The following is a 21,039-nucleotide window of genomic DNA, read 5'->3' as shown; positions in this document are numbered from 1 at the left end:
GACTTTACTTCCGGGATTGTAAAAGGAGTCTTCAGAGGCGCGTTTAGAAAATGGCAACGTCACTGACTCCCGTCAGATTAGGCAGACATCTATTAACGATTTTAGTCGCATCATATACGATTGTTCACGCGGAAAGCGACTTCACCCAGCACACGCCCTACCGCCGATTGACGTAGCCTACTTTAAGGACATTCTTGCCATTTATCCTAGGTGTCATTTCGGGTATCACTTATGTTGGCAGTACTTTATATTTATTTTATTCGACATACCTGTCCCCTTAGTATTAGTTCATTATACTTTGCACCTTTTGTACAGTAGGCCTATAGTTAGACTTGCTTAAACTTACACCACTTATTTAAGATTTACTCCTATATGTTGAATGTATGCACCCTCCTGCCAAAGTAAATTCCTTGTCTGTGCAAAACTTCATGGCGTTTAAAACCATTTCTGATTCTGAACAATTGTGAGTTGTGTAGCGTAGCCTACATAAAGTAATCTAGAATTCTTTGATTTGGCACGAACAAAGTCATTCAATAAGCAAAACTCCCTGTTGCAGCTATGCAACAGGTCAACCGTGGTTACCATTTACTTAGGCTATACTACTATAGCATGATTCACACTACAAGATAATACACCACAATATATGGAATCCTGGACAAAAAGGTATCCACATTTTATGTACATATTACTTAAATGTAATTAATATTTCTTGAGATGACATCCCCTCCCACATTTGAGACAAGTATTATGACAAGTAGTCTGATATCTGCAAGTTTCTGTATAGCCTAGAAAGAGCGTCTGCTAAATGACTAAAAATGTAAATAGCCTATATGCCTGTTACAATAGGAAAAAAAGTGATCTTCAAGTGTAAAGGATACTTTTAATCCGTTTTTTTTTTTAACAAACATTCATTTAGCAGCATAACCAGAAGGTCTTGAGGTATTTCTAAATGCATACACAAAAATTCACTTGTCCACTTTCTCGCCCCCCTCCCCACTCACTCACACATACCATTGCAAAGTCAGTGACACACATACCAACATTTGATTCAGACACTGAACTCCATATTCTGGAACGCATACTGTATTGATTGTGCGCATATGCACGCACACATCCACAAGACGCATACACTCACATATAGGCTTCAACAGACATCTGAAGGCATACATACACAATGTTGTTCTCAGAACCATGACACCAAACACACACTCACACATTCTCTCCAGTCCTGTTGCCACAGTCAGAGGCAAGGTGTGGGACTATGCAGAGCTGGCTCCCTTAGTGGCTTGTAAGGCAGGCACACTTAATGGTGCAATTTTGGCTGTTGGGAAGAGGAGAGATGGAAGTCAGCAAGAAGCTCTTCTATAGTGTGAACAATGGAAAGGACCAAAAATTAAAACTGAATGTTCCTTAAATTCTACACTTAAACGTTCCTTTTGTTTGTTGTGTGAATAGGCAGAAGAAAAAACGTGGTCAAGACAGACAAAACTGCCCTATTCTTTTCAATGAAAGCCAACTATTGAGGCAGAATCTATGCAAAGACTCGTACATCATAGATCTTATTGTCTCTAGTCTCAACTACTTCCAGGACAAATAATGCTTTAAGAAAAACTGAGGTATGCTGAACTATGCTTTGGTGGCCTCCTACCCCTTCAGACCCACCTTCTGTGTACCCAGTTTCTTCTCCACCCCTCCGGGCAGCACCCCCCCTTTACTGTCTTTCCAGGGGTAGAAGTTGGAGCGAGGAGAGGTGGAAGAGGAGGAGGGTGGGCGGTGCGAGGGCTTGGCAGGGGGCGAGGGCTCACCGTTGTTGCCCCCCTTGCGTTTTTTGACCAGTCCCCTGTGCTCGTAGCCCCCGCCTCCCCCCCGCACGTGCAGTCCTGAGTCCCCTCCTCCCGGCCCTGCTCGGCTGTGGGAGTTAGTCGGGGTGGCCTCAGGAGGCGAGGAGTGAGTCGACGAGGCGGAGGAGTGTGTCCTTTTGAAGGCCCAAGCCGCCGCAGACGGTGAGTGAGATTCCGAGGGGGAGGGCTGGGGGCGGAGCTTTCCCCCTTGGGAAAGCGTGCCGTTGGTCTGGCCGTGAGGAATGGTGGAGGGGGCGGCGGCCTTGGGGGTCACCGAGGACGACGAAGAAAGGGGCCTGCCTCGGTCTTGAGGGATGATGCAGTTCCTGTCGGGTCCCGAGTGCTCGTCTTCCTGCGATGACGCCTTGCGCTTGCGGAGCGCGGCGGCTGCAGCGGCGGCGGCCTCCTCTCGGAGGCGGAGCATCTGTTTGCTGGGGCGTCCCACCGGGTTCTTGGGCCTTCCAGGACCTGTCTGACGCACAGCTGGTGTCACGGGGGCCACAAGCTGGCCACTAGAACTACCAGAGTTTTCTGATTGACTAAGGGTAGTGGTGGAGAGATGACCACGTGGTTCCCTCACTGGTCCGAGAGAGATGGAAGTCCTAAGGGACGAACTCATGTGACTTCCTGTCCTGACTTTAGAATGCAGAGAAGACAAACAGGAAGAGGAGGGAGAAGAGGAGGGAAGGGTCTTGGTCGAGGGGCTGTGGGACTGGAGGTCTGTGGCTTGAGGTATTTTCCTAACAGGAACAAAATAAAAGATCTCAATTAAAGAGGAATACACTTTTTTTCTGCTAGATTACATTGTAATCAACTTCCTTAGGAAACACTTCCTTATCAGACAATTTTTGTTGTTGTTGACCAATAGTAGTCTTACTTCCAGAGATGGCCACTGAGGTGTTGCTCCACCATGTTGTTGAGCGCTGACCGCAGGTGGTGCAGTCTCCGGTCGAAGGTGTACACGCCATGGCCCAGTGCACGACTGCCAAAAGAGCAACACTGGAGAGAGGAAAATGCAGGTTGTAACACGTAGTTTATACCACACATAGGGATTGGCCAATGGGGTTCCCTGACACAATAAAGACCCGTTTGTAATATGAGCACTCCGGTATTGTAACTGTGGCATTTTAAACTAAATTTCTTAAATGTGTTATCCATGCCTCCTCCCCATTGACCTCTACTGTGAGGAGTGAGGTTATTAAAAGTAAAGCACACGACTTAAGAATCAATGTAGAGATAGCCTAGCCTGGCTCTTCCCTCCTACGTACTTCCACTCAATTTGGATTTTGCTTCTGTACTAGGTCTGGGATTTCAGTGCATCAGTCGGTTTTCAGAAAAAACATTTTTGTAGGTCCAATCAGCGAACAGAGGGAGTGGCTGAGAACGATGACGTTGATGTTGTTTACTAGTTTGAGTTGTAGTTCAGTAATGGCGGCGGAGAAAGATGCGAGCGAAGCTATTCTGTGGTTGTGGCAATGCTGCCGAATATCCATAAGTTAAAGCCGGAGCAAGAACAATCGTTGCCGAGTTTTGTTGGTGGTCATGATGTTGTGGCCCTCCTCCCCACGGGGCTCGCGAGTTTGATTTTTCAGCTATGGCAGCTAGCTCCGTGGTGAGGGAGTTGGCTAAGGCGAACGCTAGCGATTGGTTATGGCAGATCAGAGTGGCTCTGGGCAGATCCAATAGTTTTAAACTTCAACAGAGTACCCGCCTTCAAGGAAGTCAACGCTTGTCAATGGAGCGATCCCAGACCCTCTGTACAAATGAAATGTACGAGGGTCTGGTTAGGACCAGGCTAGAGATAGCCTAGTTCTACAAGGATTTTTCAATGATATTGCACAAGTGTCGCCTTACCGCCAGTGGTTTGGGGTGCGTGGCAGAAGACGGATACTCGGCAAGCTCGTCGGAACCGTCTGCGTCACTCTCGTCACTGGAAATGCGTCCGTAGGTGAGGGGCGACAGGGCACGGACACCGCTCTCTTCCTGCCTAGGCTTGTCTTCCTCCAGGGCGCTCTCTGAAGATGTCCTGGATCGACTAACACACACACACACAATGTAGTGTTCATCACTGTTCCTGAAAATGGGTCCTGGTTATTAGGAATTCTATCTTATGGGATGGATCACCCTAAACTATGCATTATGAGTTCCCCTACCTGAAGGCAGGGCAGTTGGTAAGGGGTCTCCTGCAGTGTGGGGCTCCTGCATAGTCCCTGTCCCTGGGTGTCTCCGGGCTGGGAGAGCGCCCCCTGCCCCCCCCATCCGAGACAGGACCGCCCCTCTCACGGATCCTGGCCCCCGTCTTCAGCTCAGCGACCAGCTGGTTAAAGTTCTTACTCCGGCCAACCACCTTCCTACGCTGGTGGATGGAGTGAATCTGTGGAGGGCAGATGAGACAGGAAGAAAGGGTGAGCAGAAGCTCAATAATCTTAGAACACTGGAGATATGGCAACATTCTAAAGAGAGTTAACCAAACTAAAACCTTCCAATTCCACAAAATGGAAGATGGAACACTAATAGCTTATTAGTGCTCATAAAAATCAAGTCAATTACCGAATGGAAGTACATCAAGTTTAACAGTGGGAGTAATACTGTCCACTAAACTCCTCGTCACATCTGATGCACAGATGGGTCTCAACACAACGTGGGATTTCATTAGCATGTTAATAGTGCCACTACAGACACACATAAGCCAAGCAAAATCTGCTCTGCTCTACAGAAGCCTACATAGCAGCTAAAGGCTAGACAAGCAACAATTAAAATTGCATTATTTGTACCAAGGCTGGAAGCATAAGAAGTTGTTGCCTACACGTTTAACGTAGCTTTTAATGAACTTCTCAGCACATGGAGGGAATTGGCCCACTTTGTACCTTTTGTTTGTACAAACATAGTACCCACAGCCAACTACAATGAGACGTGAAGTAAGAAAATGAACAAGAACACTTTGTACAACTCTAGGCATCAATACACACGCGTGAGGGATGCTCTTTTCTTCTTGTACTTCCTTTCCTCCTACCATTTCCTGTGGTTCAGAGTCCATCCTGTCTGTCCACAGCTGTACGTCGTCTTTCACTTTCAGACGTACACACGTTCCTGCCGCTCTACTACTCTACAGATGCTCAACGACTTGTCACCCTAACATATGAATCAACACAGTGTTTAGTCATGTTACCATGGTAAGAAAAAGGACTGGAGTGTAGCTAGTCAAATGCAGGAGTTTAGGACAAAGAAAGTATTAAAAATTGGGGATGTGACTCAGGTGCAGGTCAAGCAAAAAGCAAGCACTCCACAATTGTCACCCCTTTCATCAAAAGTGCCTTTGTGTTGTGGATTAAAAAATACTTGAATTAGCAGTGTTTTCTAAAGGGATAGTCTGACATTTTATCATCACTTGCAGCCTTGGGTCTGGGACCAGTGGCCCTGCTACAGTTCTGTTAGTAACAGGAGGAGGGTAAGGAGGAAAGCCTGATGGCCAGATGAGAGGAGCTTACATTGCAGGTCAGCAGACGTGTGCAGACTTTCTTCCTCTCGGGGTCCAGGACTCCACAGTGCTTGTCTAGGTCACATTCTCTCCCTGAGGGAGGGAGTGGGGGGGGGGGGGGAGAGAGACAACAACCAGGGAGAGTCAGGACTGATTTGGGTGTCTCAGAAATGACATGTCACAAGTCAAGTCGTTTTATCTTATTGCAACATCTCTGTCTGGGTCAAATAAGGGCATGGTTTTACTGGTAAGGGCAGGAATTACCAGGGAAAGTAACAGGAAGTAACTGTTTGAACTCACACCACTATTCATCCACATGTAATGTGGGCTCAAATTCAAAAGCTCATTTTTATTCTATGGCCATTTGTACTCACTGGATGCCACTTTGTTGTAGGGTCTGGGGACTCGGTGATGCCCTTGGAGGGAAGGGGCCGAGGTGGACTCCTTTCTTTGGGAGGGGACCCTGTCGCTGGGAGAGGGTCGTCCAGGCGGAGTGCCCCCGTGTGGCCAGGGAGGGTCTCTGAGGGAGGGGGGCGGGGTGCTTAGCGGGGGCTCAAGAGGCGGGGGCTGCTTGAAGATGGGGGACTCCGATTGGCTGCCGTGGGAGGACTTGTCCAGAGGGGAGTGGCTAAGAAGGGCAAAAAAGAAGAGGTTGAAATACCTGGCAAATCTAGGACGGTCACATGAAACTTTCAACCTTGCGATACCCCCCTTCCTCCTTCACAGTACTTTACTGTACATACTCCTCATCACTTCTTCTCTCTATTGTCTCCCTCCACCACATCCCTCTATTCAATCCCTACAATCCATTTGTCATTTCACCCATCTTACCGAACTCCCTCCTTGCCAGTCTTGGAGTGTCTGTATTGAGGGGGGGTAGACGGGGAGGGCGGAGCTGCCCGAGGCGGCCCCGACCCCTGGTTCCGCCCGTCCCAGGAAGAGGAGGAGGCCGAGTTGGTGTGGGCGGACGACGGGGAGTGGCCATGACGGGGCCGCTGCTGTTGGGCTGGCGGCGGGGAGCGGAGACGAGCGTAGAGCTTGCCCAGGTGTCCGTGTCGCCTCTCACAGTGCTTCTCAAAGGCCTGGGGCTTGACCACCTGGCCACAGTGGCTGCACATCACCAGGTAGAAATCGTCCTGACCCGGATAGTGGCCAAAAATGGACATGTCTGATAGGACGAGAGGTATGATGAAATGAGTTAAGTGAAGAGGAGGATGAATGGGCTATGGGAGGAGGATATACAGTATAACAGACTTGAGGCACACATGCTGTAGGTTAGGGCAGGTGTACAGGTTTGATGTGCAGGTTAGTGTAGGAGTATTCAAGCACACATGCACAACAATGCTGTGCAGACAATGAGTACATCCCTTTAAATAATTAGCCTGTCCAATCTGACAAACACAAATGCACACACCAGGGAGCGTCTGTCTGACAGATGCTGCTGCAGACTGCCAGCCTGGTTGCCAGAGGGCACCTAGGCACAACAGTCTCCAGGCTTAAACACGCCCCCCCCCCCCCCCCCCCCACACACACACACATTCCCTTCCCCTGTGCACACCCTTCCTCAGCCCTGTCTAAGAGCTCCGCATTTGCCACTCTCGCCTGGGAACGCTAACGAGAGGAGTCTGAGCTAGGGTTACTCTTAATTATAGTCAATCAATCCATCTCTCACACACAAACACACAGAGACACTGTTGTGGCAAGCATATGCACATGTATATGTACCAAAGTCAGGTTTGTAGAGAACTGAAAGAAAAAAACTGTACAACATATCAGATTGATTTTAGATTACAAATAATGGAATGTGTGGCCTCAGCAGTCTACCATAACTTACCCTCCTTCCGGAGTGACATGGCCTCGGCAGCTTTCTTTCCATTCTTGTTGCAGTCTTCCACTTCGTGCCCTAGAACACACATACACACAAAACGCCTATTGGACAAAACAATAACCAGACTAAAATCCAAGTCCTTTGTCTCATTTGTCTTCAGTGGATACGCATCTCCTTTCTATTAGGGGTGCTGATGTGACACACCTGCTCCTTGAGGAGGTCAGGATAACAAGGGAAGGAAGCTACATGTGGATGGACCCAAGGTAGGCCCCAGAAGGAACCTAGACTGTTTCTACATCACTTTCGATAATGAGAACTTGATACAGCCTTAAAGACAGGCTAATGAGTCATGGCTTAACAATAGCTCTGGGGCACATTATAACTGGTTAAAAGGAGGACCACATATGCAACTTGTTTAAGAAAATGTGGCTGTCCCTCGTGATCCTGGACATAAAGTGCGCCTGTACAGGCTGCATCTGTATCCTATGAGGGTTATAGAGAGTTTATATTAAAAGTTAAGTGAAGAGTGCCACTTGGATAGACGCCAGACAATGAGTGCGTGCACACACTTGGAGCGTGATGGGGAAACAGTGTCGTTTTAAAATACAAAGATATGAGTATTTGTTCTTTTAATTCGATGTTTTGTAAGCATATATTGTATTCGTAGACGACGCAAGCATTAGCATACCTAATACACCTCACACACCCCGAATTGAGATCAAAAGCTAGGCTAGCATTTACATGATGGTAACAGCATCAGACTCCTCCTCCGTCGCCGGTGTCTGTATCCTGCTGTTAGCATTACTAGCTAGCTTGCTAGCTCTCCATGGCAAGAAGTTGCTCGACCAACCATCCCCATGTATAAGCCGCCTTCCGCTTTCGGGCCACAAACTGTTTAGCTAAATACATTGCTATATAAGCATAACTAGATGATGCCATTACATTTCTTACATACATTTCATTAGGAGACAATATAGGCCGTAAAAACAATTTTATTACTTATTTTTGTAAAGACACCGTATGCGCTAGGACCTGGGAGAGTGAGCAACATGTTATCCACCCAGCGCTAGGACCCAGCAGGGTCTTTGTTTGGGTAACATGGTTAGCGCTGCCATCCGTTTCCACGAAAATAAACCTCTACCTTTCGGTTAATTTGCGCGATCTCGCGCAATATCGATGACATAATACTCCCTTACCTTCCGATGCGGTCACACCGGCTCTTTCGGCCCAGGCACTCCAGCTTTGCCCCACGAAATCATCGAGACTAGGCACCCGCCGTTCCAGAGCAGCCATTACTTTTACTGCGCGTTCACGTACCGCCATCATCACTGCGCGGCAAGTGACTTACGTCATATCTCGCGCTCCCGACAGGATGGGAACGGAAAGGAAGTACCTGCGTGCGCGTTCAAGGAGCACCCACAAGCGCAGCGTGAGGAAGGGGAAATGCTGATTTGCATAAGTGCAAGACAGAACAGGACACATTATATTTCGTTATTTTGTAGAATACATTTTTTGTTAAATATCTGGAATTTTGTATTGATTGTGTTTTAAAGATGACCCAAATCATGTCTTCATGTGAGCAGTAGAAAAAAGTTGAGACAGCTTGTACTTTTTGTTCAGCTGATAAAGACAACCCTCCCCATACTGTACTTTACCACTTCCGGCTTTAGTAAGTCAGTTATTTCTGTGATGACCTGATACTCACTACTTATGATCCATAACATGTTCCAACAAGGCTAATTGTGACCATACATTAAGGACCTTTCTGATATTTTTTTTGTTTCTGTATGAATCTGTATGGTATCACAGGCTGGATAGGGACCTATTAGGACATTATTATCTATTTTATTCAACCCCAACAATGATTGATCTGAACAAGAGGATTGTTTAATAGGTTACAAATGCAATAGAGAAGCCATGTTGTCACAGTAGAATCCTGGATATACTTCAAGGAAAATTAGTCAACTGCACCACCTGCTGGACAAAACTGTCCAGATGTATATTAGTTGACTGGCTTATATACTTGAGTTGACTGGTACTGAACCTTCCAGAGGTCAGAAAATAAACTTCCATTTCAACTACAGTACAACAGTATAGTAAGAAGACCAGTGCACTCTTATTTTTTAATGCTTGTCAGATGTAAAGACACGCACTTATCATTTCTATTTTCAGAAACAAGGCACAACATACAAAAGACAGTCAAATGCCAGAGATACAGTTTGAAAACAGAAAACAAACATAAGTCTACCCTAAATAATGAAATTATTGTTTAAAAAATCAATGTGGCACAATTAGTCTAACTCAAAAGACTGTGATTTAAGCTTGCTCTTTGTAAATCACTACATACTAAGATTATACAGAACAGTTGCAGTTTCCCTCAACATTAGAACCATCTTACATATTATAAGACTTGGTTAACTGACACTCTTAGTGCAAAGAAAAATGCTCAAACAAGTTCCGTTATTTTCCCTACAGTGAGGCTGACGTAGATCACATGAACTACAAAGAAAAATGACATGCATGGCCAACGATTTGATTAAATTAAATAGCAGTACAAATGAAGAAATACAGCAGGATTAATTTATTTGGCACTAATACTTTGCTAAATGTTTTTGCTGCTCACTTTATTAAACCTAAATTCACGACGACTCCTGCAGCTTGCCCAGTGGTATGACAATACAACAGCAAAAAGGAAATCACAACCACAATGTCCAACAAATTACTCAGAGAAGCCACACAAACACATTTACTTTAGGGAAACGCATTAAAGACCAAAATGTAAAATACCAAAACAACAAAAAACAACTGCATAAATAACAACATCTAAATTGCTATTCAAACAAATATTTCAAGAGGAAAAGTCACAAACAGAGGAAACTTACTGCTGTTGAAACTTAATAACTGAACATGGTAAGCTCTGTTTTGGAAGCTAAGTTAAACATAGTGTACCAATGGATACTGACACCCATGAACATCTAAATTTGGCAGCGTCTAGCATTGTGTCTAGCTCAACTTAAATCAGTCAACATAAATTGTTGTATTTTAGGATGCCCAGCTGGGCTGAGCTACTGCTATTTTTGGTGGTAATTACCTAGGCACTCTGCATGTCAATACCAGTAAGAAATAAAATACAAGCTATATCTCGCATAATGAACATGTTTATGCATGAGCATGAGGCACCGTTGTGTGTTCAAGTAGCCACCACAGTTTAGGTTGGTGCTTTTCTCCACCCACTCATTAAGTCTTTTTCAAAACATATAGAAGTAGTATACAAGGGAAGTTAAGCTAAAATGCAAAACAAAAGTTATTCTTACTTTACTACTCAAATCCTGGTTCATAGTCATAGGTTTAATGTACAGCAGGTGTGTTAAAGTTGTATATGTCTGTCTCCTCTATCTTGCACATTGATTGGTTTTAGTGTACGACAGCAAGTTACTGAATTTCTTAACATCTACTTAGTAATAATACTAAAAAAAAGTTTACAGAATTATTCATGTAGACCTGAATGCACCTGCTCACTGGGAGACAAGCAATATTTTGAATATTATAGATGGACAGTTTCTTATCAAAGTATTCAGCTCAAGGCATGCTTACAGTATCTAACTACATTTCATGTAAGGTAAAGGCACTTTGTATTGGCATCATCATTTAAAAGGGTCTCAAAAAGGCACTTATTTTCACCTCAGAAGGGGTAGAACTGATTGGAGTAGGCCTGTAAATCAGATAAACTGATCAATGTGAAATAAAAGTAAATGTAACTTAAGATTGAACTTGAGCTGAACACCTGTAATGATGAAAGTGACCTGTGAGATTAGTGTAGTAAAAAAAAAGAAGCATTGTTTTCCTTGGTGATTTAGTTGTATTATCTAACGGCGTTACACAAGAACCAGTGTGGGACCCCAAGCATTGTTGTGATATTGTAGGTTTGGGTAGCAAGGGGGCCTTCAGGAGTGAATTAGGTTCCGGTGACTTTGCCCTCCTCCATAGTGGCAGGTGGGTTAGGATCCTTGTGGAAAGGAGTCTCCTTATATATAAACCAACAGTTTCCTCCCCAAAGGATCAGATTCAGGAACCCAAAAATCTAGTTATGGGAAGGGCAACACAGAAAGGCATTTATTACTAAACTAAATATAGATCACTGAGTAACTTAGTCAAATTCTGTTATTTTATGTGTAAATCAAACTAGCTGGAGGACAAATTGCAGCTTGATTAGAATGTCTGCTAAACAGTCTTAAGGGTAATTTGTTATCACTGTTTGCACTTTTTTCAACTGAAAGAAGAGTTTAGCATGGCTATGAGTGCTACCTCTTCCCTCTCAGATGTCTACTGCCTTGTAATATCTTTATTATTATACTAATTATGAAACCATTTAAAAACCACAATATAAATAGAAACTATAAAAAAACATTTTAATAACTATCATATAATTTTAATTAATATTTTAAACACTGTGCACCAGTGCATATGATGATACTGTGCTATAAAAACCTGTCCTCACCACTGAAGCATTGAGGCGTCCCATGGGTGGGAAGGCCCCGGGGATGCAGAGTGGGGTGCAGCTCTTTGCTAAGTTCTCAGGGTTGGTGGCCCATTTCACGTCGGTCAGGCCTTTCCCCCAGGCCGAGGACGACACCAGCCACAGGAAGGCAAAGGCTGCAGTCACAAACAGGTCCTGAGGGGCAGGAAAGAGCGCAGTAACATTGTTTACTGGAGAATTCTATCTATAAAGTACAAATGTTACTTTACTGCACCAAATGTTTTTATTTAAATATTGAAGCACGAGAGTGGAGTAACTACATGCTACTCTGCAGTACAGATGTTGGATTAAGATTTTGACTGCCCAACCCTCTGATAGGGGCTACAACTGAACCAAAAATATTCCAATGAGAACGGCATATGATGGCGCACACATCTAGCCCCATACTACAGTGACCGTGAGCCTAGAGCTGATCTTGGTAGTAGTTGAACTAGAAGATTTGGTAATTTAAGCTTTAACTTTACTACAAATATAATACTACTACAGTTTGACGAGCAATATATAACATCAAACATAGTGTTGTTTCAGACCATCACAGGCTAATCTGATAGTTTGAAAAAGGGAAAAAAAGGGAAAAAGTCGTTCTGCTACATAGTAGATTCTGCTTTCTAGTTACCCGGAAATACCCCTCATGTTGTCACAATAATGGGTCTGAGGCTGCTGTTGCAGCTAGCATGTGGGTGGCCACAGTTGCCACAAACTCGAAACACACACAGGTACTCACTACGATGGGTCCACGGCTGGTCTCACGGTAGATATGTTGGTATCCCAGGTACAGCACCAGGGTTGCTGTGCAGTAGAGGAAGCCAAACACACCCACACACACGAAGAACTCTGCTGAGGAGGAATAGTCACCCATAAGGTAGGTTTGGTTGGCACTGCCACCGATGCATGTTGGCACAAAGTACGGAGTGCTCGGCATCCTAAAAAAATAAGACGAAAGTGTGTTTACAGGGTGTCTGATTGTTTGGTTGAAATGAAGATCAAGCACGTTAATTTAAGCACAGGACATTTTTGTTAGAAAAGAAAGACTTATTCCCAAGAAACTGTCCCCCTGAAGAGGTTCTGAATAGTTTGTCAAGGAGTGTCAGAGCGAGGTCTCCTTTCTAGACTATCTGAATGGAAATGTTCAACATAGAGGGAGAGAATACATTTAAGGAGTCGGATAGCCCATCATATATGAAAAATATATATATAAAGTTCTGCCCGGAAATGGATAACAAAATTAGCATTATCACCTTAAGAAAAAGTTGTCAACAACTCTTACATACCCTATACAGTACTCTGATGGAAAAAATGACATTAAACCACTGACAAGTGTAAGTGAACTCATGCATAAAAACATAAAAAAGGCGGTATTGATCAATTACCTGAAGGGGTAACCGAATGTAGCCGGTACATCCACCACGCTGGCATTACATTTACTAGTGATGTGGGAGGTCCCAGTGTAACCCCCTGTGGTGGCAAAGGCAAAGATGGTGAACACCTGTCCAGCGAGAGGAGAAGGGACCATAGCTTAGCGTTATTTTATATCTTATTATCTTAGTGACATTTTCACAATTGAGATCTCCTGGTTCAGGGCCTGCTAGCTTCACAAACTAGTATTCACATGTATATTCACATTCACCTGGTCACAGACTGTGAAAAACACAAATATTTTGGTAGCTCAAAGGAGCTTGAATGGGGTTTCAGTTGCAAGCATGAACTTTCTTTAAAGGGGTCAATGACTGTTTTTTGGGGGTATTTCACACTGTTCCTTAAGGTCTTCGAATAGGGTATGTAACATTGGTTGGGCTGAAAATGGCCCGGGTGCTGTTCTATGAGCCCTGATGCATCCTGTGAAATAGCCCTGGGAAAAAAACAAGAGGTTTTCTCGTTTTATGGTATGCTCATGAATATATAGATGAGCTGCGCGCTGATTGGTTGGTTTAGAATGAGTGAAGCCGCGGAGCAAAGACACAACACGGCCAACAGCACTCACTGAAACATCGAAGGTGGAGACTTGAAATAAAAACGTACAAATAAATCTATTGTGTCTACACAACACTGTTTTCAACAGATTGACTAGATATCATTTGAAATGATAATGTTAGTTGTTTCCACTTCTGTTGTCGAAGCAAACAAGATCAACTTAGGTGGGTAACGTTAGCACTACAGCTTAGCAAACAAACTATCGTGATTCAACTCAGCTTCAGTTAGCTCTAGCTATCTTGCTGGAAAAATAGATCTGGACAAACATGCATCTTGAATTGTAGATTTACATGACAACACGGTTTTCGTTTATTTATTTGAATGAAACACAGTCAGGAACATGAAATAACGTTTGCCCCATTGCCAAGAAACTAAATCATCACACATTCTACCGATGCTGGATACAGGCAGGATACGTTAGCATTGCTAACAACTGTTAGCGACAACATCATACTACAGCTTGCGGTTGTGATGAACATAAGGTCGGAACAGCACCTCTTTTCAGCAACAGCTTCATGGCAAATGCTGCTTTACATTGTCCCAGGTTTTCAAAACTGTCCTTGGTGAAATGGTTCGAGCAAATGTGTAATTGAGGGTCGAACTGCACAGGGATCTTCTTATAGACAAACATCACAGCCCATCGAGTGTTTGGTTCCTTAGGAAGACTCTGAAAAGTGTCAGCATTCCCTGTACAGCCTGGAACACTGCATTTACGATGGTCCATTTTCAATATCCTTTAAAAACTTCCAAACGTTCTGCTTTGTAATTCCCGTGGAAGAACACAGAGCAGCGCACAGCTAAACTAGTGGCTGAGATACTGGGCCAGAGCACCAGAGGGCTGGTCTGTATGTAAATGTTGGGGCGTGACAAAGGTGATGCTACATTAGTGACGACACAAATTCAGCTTTTTCGAAACCGATCGTTTTACATCTGCAGTTTCAATTTGTGAAATTTAGATAGGAAAGAGGTGTCAATGGACTTTGAGGTTCACTGTATGTCCATTTTACCCACTGAACTGTCGTTATTCAACTATGACAAGGTAAAATCGGTTTTGCACCCCTTTAAGCATTCTGCACATGCTCAACTGAATGCAGCCCTAATCCATTTGTCTTAAAGGCAGGGTCGGTAACCTTTGCCAACCTAGCAATCTTGGCTTGAGTTCGAAAGGATTCAAACCAAAATATCCCACCCCCTTCCTTTAAAACCACTTCCCCAAAACACATGAATGTGCTGCCTGACGACTGCCGGGAGGTAGGTAGACAGACAGATAAGTAGCCCATCCAAACATTGCATTCGGTCCGAATGCCTTCCAATCATTAAGTTCAGTCCAAACTAAATGATTGGTCTTGTTTATTACAGTCCTGCAATGCCAACAGATATCGGATATATTTCATTTTACTGTCAAACCTTTAGATGTATTGGTTGCTATCAGGATGTGAAGTTCTTTTCAGAATGACAAAAAGTGCATCTACCTTTATCTTTAACAGTGCATCAGTTTATAAAGCATGTAACTCTTGAAGATTGACATTTAGAAATATGTGGATCTCCGCAACTCCCCTACTGCTTGCCTTTAACGTTATTTAAACCAAACAGTGATTTGTTGTTTTCCCAAGCTTGGGATGTGCAGCTGATCAATGTGGGCAGGTGTCCCTGATGCTGCACATATAGGAGGATTGTTCAGAGCAGTCAGACCACCTTGGTGACTCAGCAAGCTCAGGTTCAAGTACAACGCCTGACTGGAACCAGGGTTAAACAGGAAGAGGCCCCTCGGATGCTGTGGCTAACTTGTTAGCCTCTCTAGCGCTCTGTGTTGTGTTGCTGACAGGACAAGAGTAGCCACACACCACTTCATTCACTTTGAGCAGAGGAGAAAGACCCGCCCAATGATGTTCCTCAACTTCCCCTTCCAACATCCTTTTTCCACACAGGAAGCTCTCTCCCTCCTGGCCTGAGCTTAGAGTGCACACTGCTAATGCTAAAATGATGAACAGTGCAGCAGAGTGGCTACTGTTCCCTGTCCTACAGAGTAAACGCTGAAGGGCTGTCACTGATGCTAACAAGAAGAAGGTCAAAAAAAGTAAACTACATTCTCTGCTTTTTGCATGATCCTTCCCTCTGGCCTTTTAATATGAGTGGCTGAACAACTTGTCAACTTAGTCGTCGTTGTATGATAACTCTTCTATACGATAACTTCTTTCAAGTTTGTGAATCAATGGTTTGGAAGAGAGGGTTAGTCAATCCTTCTCACACATTATTGAAGTAGTTTGCATACAGTTTATGCCTGCATATGATTGCCTGCTTCAAAAATATTATCTTGGACTGAACGACTTTGTTACTGTCTGAAATATGGCCAATGCCAAGTCTAAAATGTAGGCCTAAACAATCAATCGTTTAGTGTCTGGGTTAGTGTTAGAGTGGGAGCCTTGTGAGGAAACCCTTCCTCCAATTATAACAGTTGAAAGGGGCGTGTGGCGTGTCCGGACTTACTCTCCAGAATAATGCCCTTTGTTCCGCTTGTTCCGCCCACATAAGGTTAAGCTTGTCCCCACATGGTCATAATGCACACCATTTACATAGCAGTTAAATTGTCAAGTCCCATGGAGGAAGAGGTGGGCCACAAGTTCAATGCACACACAAACACTCACACTGCACAAGTATGTGAAAACACACACAAAAATACATGTCAGTGAAATAATAGGGCAGCAATCTATTTCATAACCATTCAATCGCATCTATGCTACTGTTTTTAAGTCTCCGGAAGACTACCGATTGTAGGTCAAATCCCTAGAACACTGGTTTACAGCTCACCCTGTTTGAACTCCATACAATATTTCACAACCCTCATACAAAATGCAGCGAGATGGGTGGCTTAACCCCTTGGATCAGTCGTCTACATGTGTGAGTGTGTTGAGTAACCCTGGCCCCTGGAAAGACACTTTGAGAATGTGGTTGCACAGCCATGCGCAGGATTCCCAGAACATTTCCTGGTAAATGCTGCACCCCCCCACCCCATTGCTGGAGAGGTATGTCGTTGACACAAACAAACAGGAGAGGGGTTTATGATTCACAAAATACACCGAAGATGATTCTTAATGGTGCTATAAGGATGCATGGACTTTGAAATGTTGCCGATGTGCAAATGTTTTCTATGTTCACAGATACAGATGTACCTATGTTCAAATGAGTTGCTACTGAAGAATTCTGGCACAGATGTCAATTGGAACCATGCTTTATGTTCCTTGTGCAACTACAGATTATTATTATTTTTATACAGAAATTAAAACCTTGAAATTAAAAAACCTGAACATAGATATCAAATATCTGTAAATGTGCATTTGCGATAGTTAACTATATTCAAAGACCTTCACTTTGCAGACAAATTACATCTCCATTTGTCTAAAACCAAGCATAACTAAACAGCAAAAAGACAGTAAGTAGGCCAACATATGTTGTGGATTCAGTATGGCTAGATGTGAACTGCTTAGGGCTATAGTCACACAAACAGACTTCAGCAGGATTCAAACTCCAACCTGTAAGATAAGGCTATGTTAATTACCCAAAGCAGGGTGGACTGTTTTAACAGTTACAGTCCACACCTTGAGCATACAGACAGAGCTATCCAAGCCATGTCAGCCTAGCAAGTTACAGGCAAAACCCTAAATGCTGAAAGTCACATTTAGCTTGTAGTTAAATGTGAAAAAAGTGGGGCATACAATCCAAGCTATCTGTGTTGAAGCTTCTTGCATTCTTCAATAAAGCAAGCAAGCAACATCCCACTATAAAAATTACAAAACATCTGACTTTGGCTAATTAGCAACACTACCAGGCCTAGTGTTAAGACCCTGTAATGTCCTGACAGTTGGGCATATTCACCATCTGTCTCATGGCAAATCCCACTGCAAATGTAAACAACTATGTTATGGTAGTAGTTGCAAAGGCATGCATGCTGTCGCTAAAATATACAATGGTATGATTTATCAACATCAGAAGTGGCCCACTTTGTTGTAATGCTGATCACAGGTATTGCTGCTACCAACTATGCACTCTCACTACGGAGACAACAATGCACAGAAGTCCCTTATTAGGAAATCAGTAGCCAAGATGAATGTATTCTATATCTCTAGTGCAGCCTCAATGTTCTTAGACACAATTTAACTACTGAAGGTCAAATGCCAAGGAGAGAATCGTAAATCATCCTCATATCACACAGATGTAATTCATAAATATGCAAAAGTTGTTATTAAAGGGAGTCAGGTGGCTGAGCGGTGAGGGAATCGGGCTAGTAATCCGAAGGTTGCCCGTTCGATTCCCGGTCATGCCAACTGACGTTGTGTCCTTGGGCAAGGCACTTCACCCTACTTGCCTCGGGGGAATGTCCCTGTACTTACTGTAAGTCGCTCTGGATAAGAGCGTCTGCTAAATGACTAAAATGTAAATTAAAATAACAATGCACTGCTGAATTCCAACTGAGAAGTCACATTGACAACTACTAAAAAGGGTGCAGCCCAACATGCTGGCAACATAAATAAATACAAATAAGTGTCGGCCTACGGTACCCTTACTTAGATTCACAGATGGAAACAGATGTGAGAAATAAAAGCAACTGAATGTTGCGCATTATGTCCAGCATTTTGTTTTTATAGACAGGCCTAACTACCAAACTATGAAATAAAAGAAATGGCTAACTTACCCACTCTAATACCCGAATAAACCCCAAAGGTTCTTTGAGCGGTCCCAGATCCAGACTGAATCCAGATAGCAGCCTCTGATGATTTAAAAAAAGACGGGGAGAAAATACCTGAATCATTGAAAGGTAGTTAGATCGCTAGAGAATAGTTACAGTAATAATGCTAGTAGTGCTAACTACAGTATTATCGTTTCTTCCAGAACAGCTGATTACCAGATACGTAGACTATATGGCTGGCTTATTAAAATTATGTAAACGTAACCCTTGTTGAATTACAACCATCAAAATGTGTAATGTTCCTGCTACTTATGCTACAGTAGCTTGCTAACGTTAGCTAAAGTTAGTTAGCACTTGCGTCTATCGTCTATCTTTAGCTCGTGTGTCCTACCTGAAAAACATCCATGGTGACTTTAAACAGCTAACAGTAACTTTACGTATTCATAAAATGTATAAACTATGTCAAGGGTAACTTATCCGTTACATTCGGCAAAATTATGAATTAGTTATCTAAAAACTAGCATTGACGTAAAGTAGCAGGCTGACGTTGTAAACCCTGTTGCTGCTGTCAACTTTCTGAACTAGTCTAGTACACGTGACTGTAAACTTACTCTTAAGGAGACCACGCATATTTATTTGAAATCTGGGGCGTGGCCTTCACAAATTCACATTGACTGCAACACAGTCCAGTACGTTACATTGTATTTACTTTGTAGATGCTTTTATTCACATAGTGCATAGAAATTAGCCTACAACAGAATATCAATGATCAGAAGTGCATAGTTCTACAGCATTTCAGTGGTTAGAGTCAAGGAAAAGTATGTATTTACTTGCCACATTGAAAAGTAACTAGGCAAAATCTCAGCTAGCAGGTGAAAATAACCAAAATAAAGAATAGGTATACTACATTGCAACTATAACATTTAAATTGCTTAACTGTAGCACAACTATATGTTGTGTCTCGATCACAATAGCTAGCTGATTGATGTCTGGTGAACAAAAATAATAATACTACAGTGTAATGACAACATCCTAATACCTCAGCTATAGTCTTGCAACAACATCTCAATAGTTAGCATTTGTGTCTAGTACAGTTTAATTCCTAATACAGTGCAATGTCAACTACTCATGGGTGCAGTTTCTTGCCAGACAGTGTAATAACAGGATCTTGAAGTGTATGGAAAGGAAAAAGTTGCTGGTATCACAAGAAGCGATGAATTGTTAAGTGCTGCTTCCGGTGGCCTTAAGCCGAGCAAAACAGAAGTTTGAGTGTAAGAGAAGCTTGTAGAGAAGCGTCTTGAGACCACGGTGGAAGGTTTGTTAAATGGGAAGGTCATTCCACCTCTGTGTGTGAGTACGGGAAAGAGTAGTGTGCTATTCACATGTTCCCAGGGTCCTATATCCCAAATGTCCTATCTTTCCCAGCTCTAGCATATAATGGGAATTTGAAAAATATTGGGTTTTCTGTTGCCCAGTACTGCCATATGGCTCTCAATATAGTAAGATACACTAGGCCAATAGACCACTATACGCGATTTGGAATTTATCCACCCACCCCTATCATTGCATGAACTGCAGCTATCATGGTGGCAACTTGTTTGAATATTTAGCTCATCCAAACAACTTAACACGTGACACTGCTGGTCCTTGGGTCCTGGGCAATACACTGACTAATTTTCAACTTTATACAGCGCTAGGGCTGTCACGATAACTACTTTTTGTTGTGCGATATATTGCACCAAAATTAATTGCGATAAACGATATTATTGTAATTTTCAGACCGTTTTATGCCACTGATTACATAATGACAGGGCTGGGGTATCTGGTCTCTAAACACTTTGACTGCAGAGTCCAGTCAGCAGTTATGAAGTGTATGGCCATGCTCATATAAGGCGTCATATTTGAGCTTGACCACATATCTGTAGTGGCAGAGTAAAAGGAGATGTCCTTTATCTCCTTCAGAATGTCGTCTTTTACTTTATTGTACAAGGATGGAATGGCAGTTTGGGAGATGTACGTTTTCTTTGGCAGTTTGTACTGTTTGTCAAAGGTTTGCAGCATATTTGTAAATGCTGGTTTTTCGACCGTGGCTGCATCTCTTTGGCTCTATAGCGAGTTACGCTATCCGTGAGTGTGCGCCATTTTGCGCTGTCACGTTTATATTTGCACTGTCGGGAAAAGGCATCTGGAACAGATAACTGTATGGAAGACCCCTTTCTGGCTTCAGCTGCAGTTGTTGTTCCCAGGTTGAAAAACTGGGTGGGATGGTTATGTTTTAGGTGAGGTTTTAAAGATCCCATGACATGCTGTTTTTGGATGCTTTTATATAGGCCTTAGTGGTCCCCTAATACTGTATCTGAAGTCTCTTTCCCGAAATTCAGCCTTGGTGCAGAATTACAGCCACTACGAGCAGTCCCACAATGAGCTTTCCTCAGAACGAGCTTTTTCGGTGTCTGTAGCTTTAAATGCTATGAGGAAGAAAGAGGCGGAGCTAACTGCCATGCTTCAGGCGTTTGCAAGCCAAAAACCAATGTCACGCTAGCACAGTCTTAGCTCATTTTGTCATTGTTGGGCCATATTCTCTGCGCGGGCAAAGCAGAAAAAGGGGAGGTCACCATCCTCCTTTCCGCCGCAACCTCCGCTCCCTATCCCCCTCCCATTTCTCCTCCATTGTAACATCCTCCCTCCCTCCCATTAACG

At 43.5% G+C, this 21,039-nt stretch overlaps 2 protein-coding genes across 2 annotated transcripts; both read right to left on the bottom strand.

Annotated features, from left to right (window-relative positions):
* Nucleotides 1-875: 875 nt before the first annotated feature.
* atxn7l2a (ataxin 7-like 2a) lies at nucleotides 876-8,564 on the bottom strand. Its single transcript, XM_067239054.1, has 10 exons — nucleotides 8,344-8,564; nucleotides 7,154-7,222; nucleotides 6,151-6,487; nucleotides 5,694-5,947; nucleotides 5,330-5,412; nucleotides 3,995-4,215; nucleotides 3,696-3,876; nucleotides 2,719-2,840; nucleotides 1,663-2,581; nucleotides 876-1,321 (listed from the first exon to the last, which is right to left on the bottom strand). Exons 1-10 carry the CDS (start codon nucleotides 8,471-8,473, stop codon nucleotides 1,304-1,306), a joined length of 2,334 nt encoding a protein of 777 aa, XP_067095155.1. The 5' UTR covers nucleotides 8,474-8,564; the 3' UTR covers nucleotides 876-1,303.
* Nucleotides 8,565-10,969: 2,405 nt separating this feature from the next.
* Nucleotides 10,970-18,930, bottom strand: sypl2a (synaptophysin-like 2a). Its single transcript, XM_067243688.1, has 6 exons — nucleotides 18,731-18,930; nucleotides 18,346-18,420; nucleotides 13,055-13,170; nucleotides 12,409-12,607; nucleotides 11,646-11,819; nucleotides 10,970-11,228 (listed from the first exon to the last, which is right to left on the bottom strand). Exons 1-6 carry the CDS (start codon nucleotides 18,743-18,745, stop codon nucleotides 11,103-11,105), a joined length of 705 nt encoding a protein of 234 aa, XP_067099789.1. The 5' UTR covers nucleotides 18,746-18,930; the 3' UTR covers nucleotides 10,970-11,102.
* Between the last annotated feature and the right edge of the window lie 2,109 nt (nucleotides 18,931-21,039).

The sequence above is a fragment of the Osmerus mordax genome, chromosome 1, assembly GCF_038355195.1.
Source record: "Osmerus mordax isolate fOsmMor3 chromosome 1, fOsmMor3.pri, whole genome shotgun sequence".
Classification (NCBI taxonomy): Eukaryota; Metazoa; Chordata; class Actinopteri; order Osmeriformes; family Osmeridae; genus Osmerus; species Osmerus mordax.
Note: the sequence above shows the minus strand (reverse complement) of the source record. Positions and strands in the feature narration are given on the sequence as shown.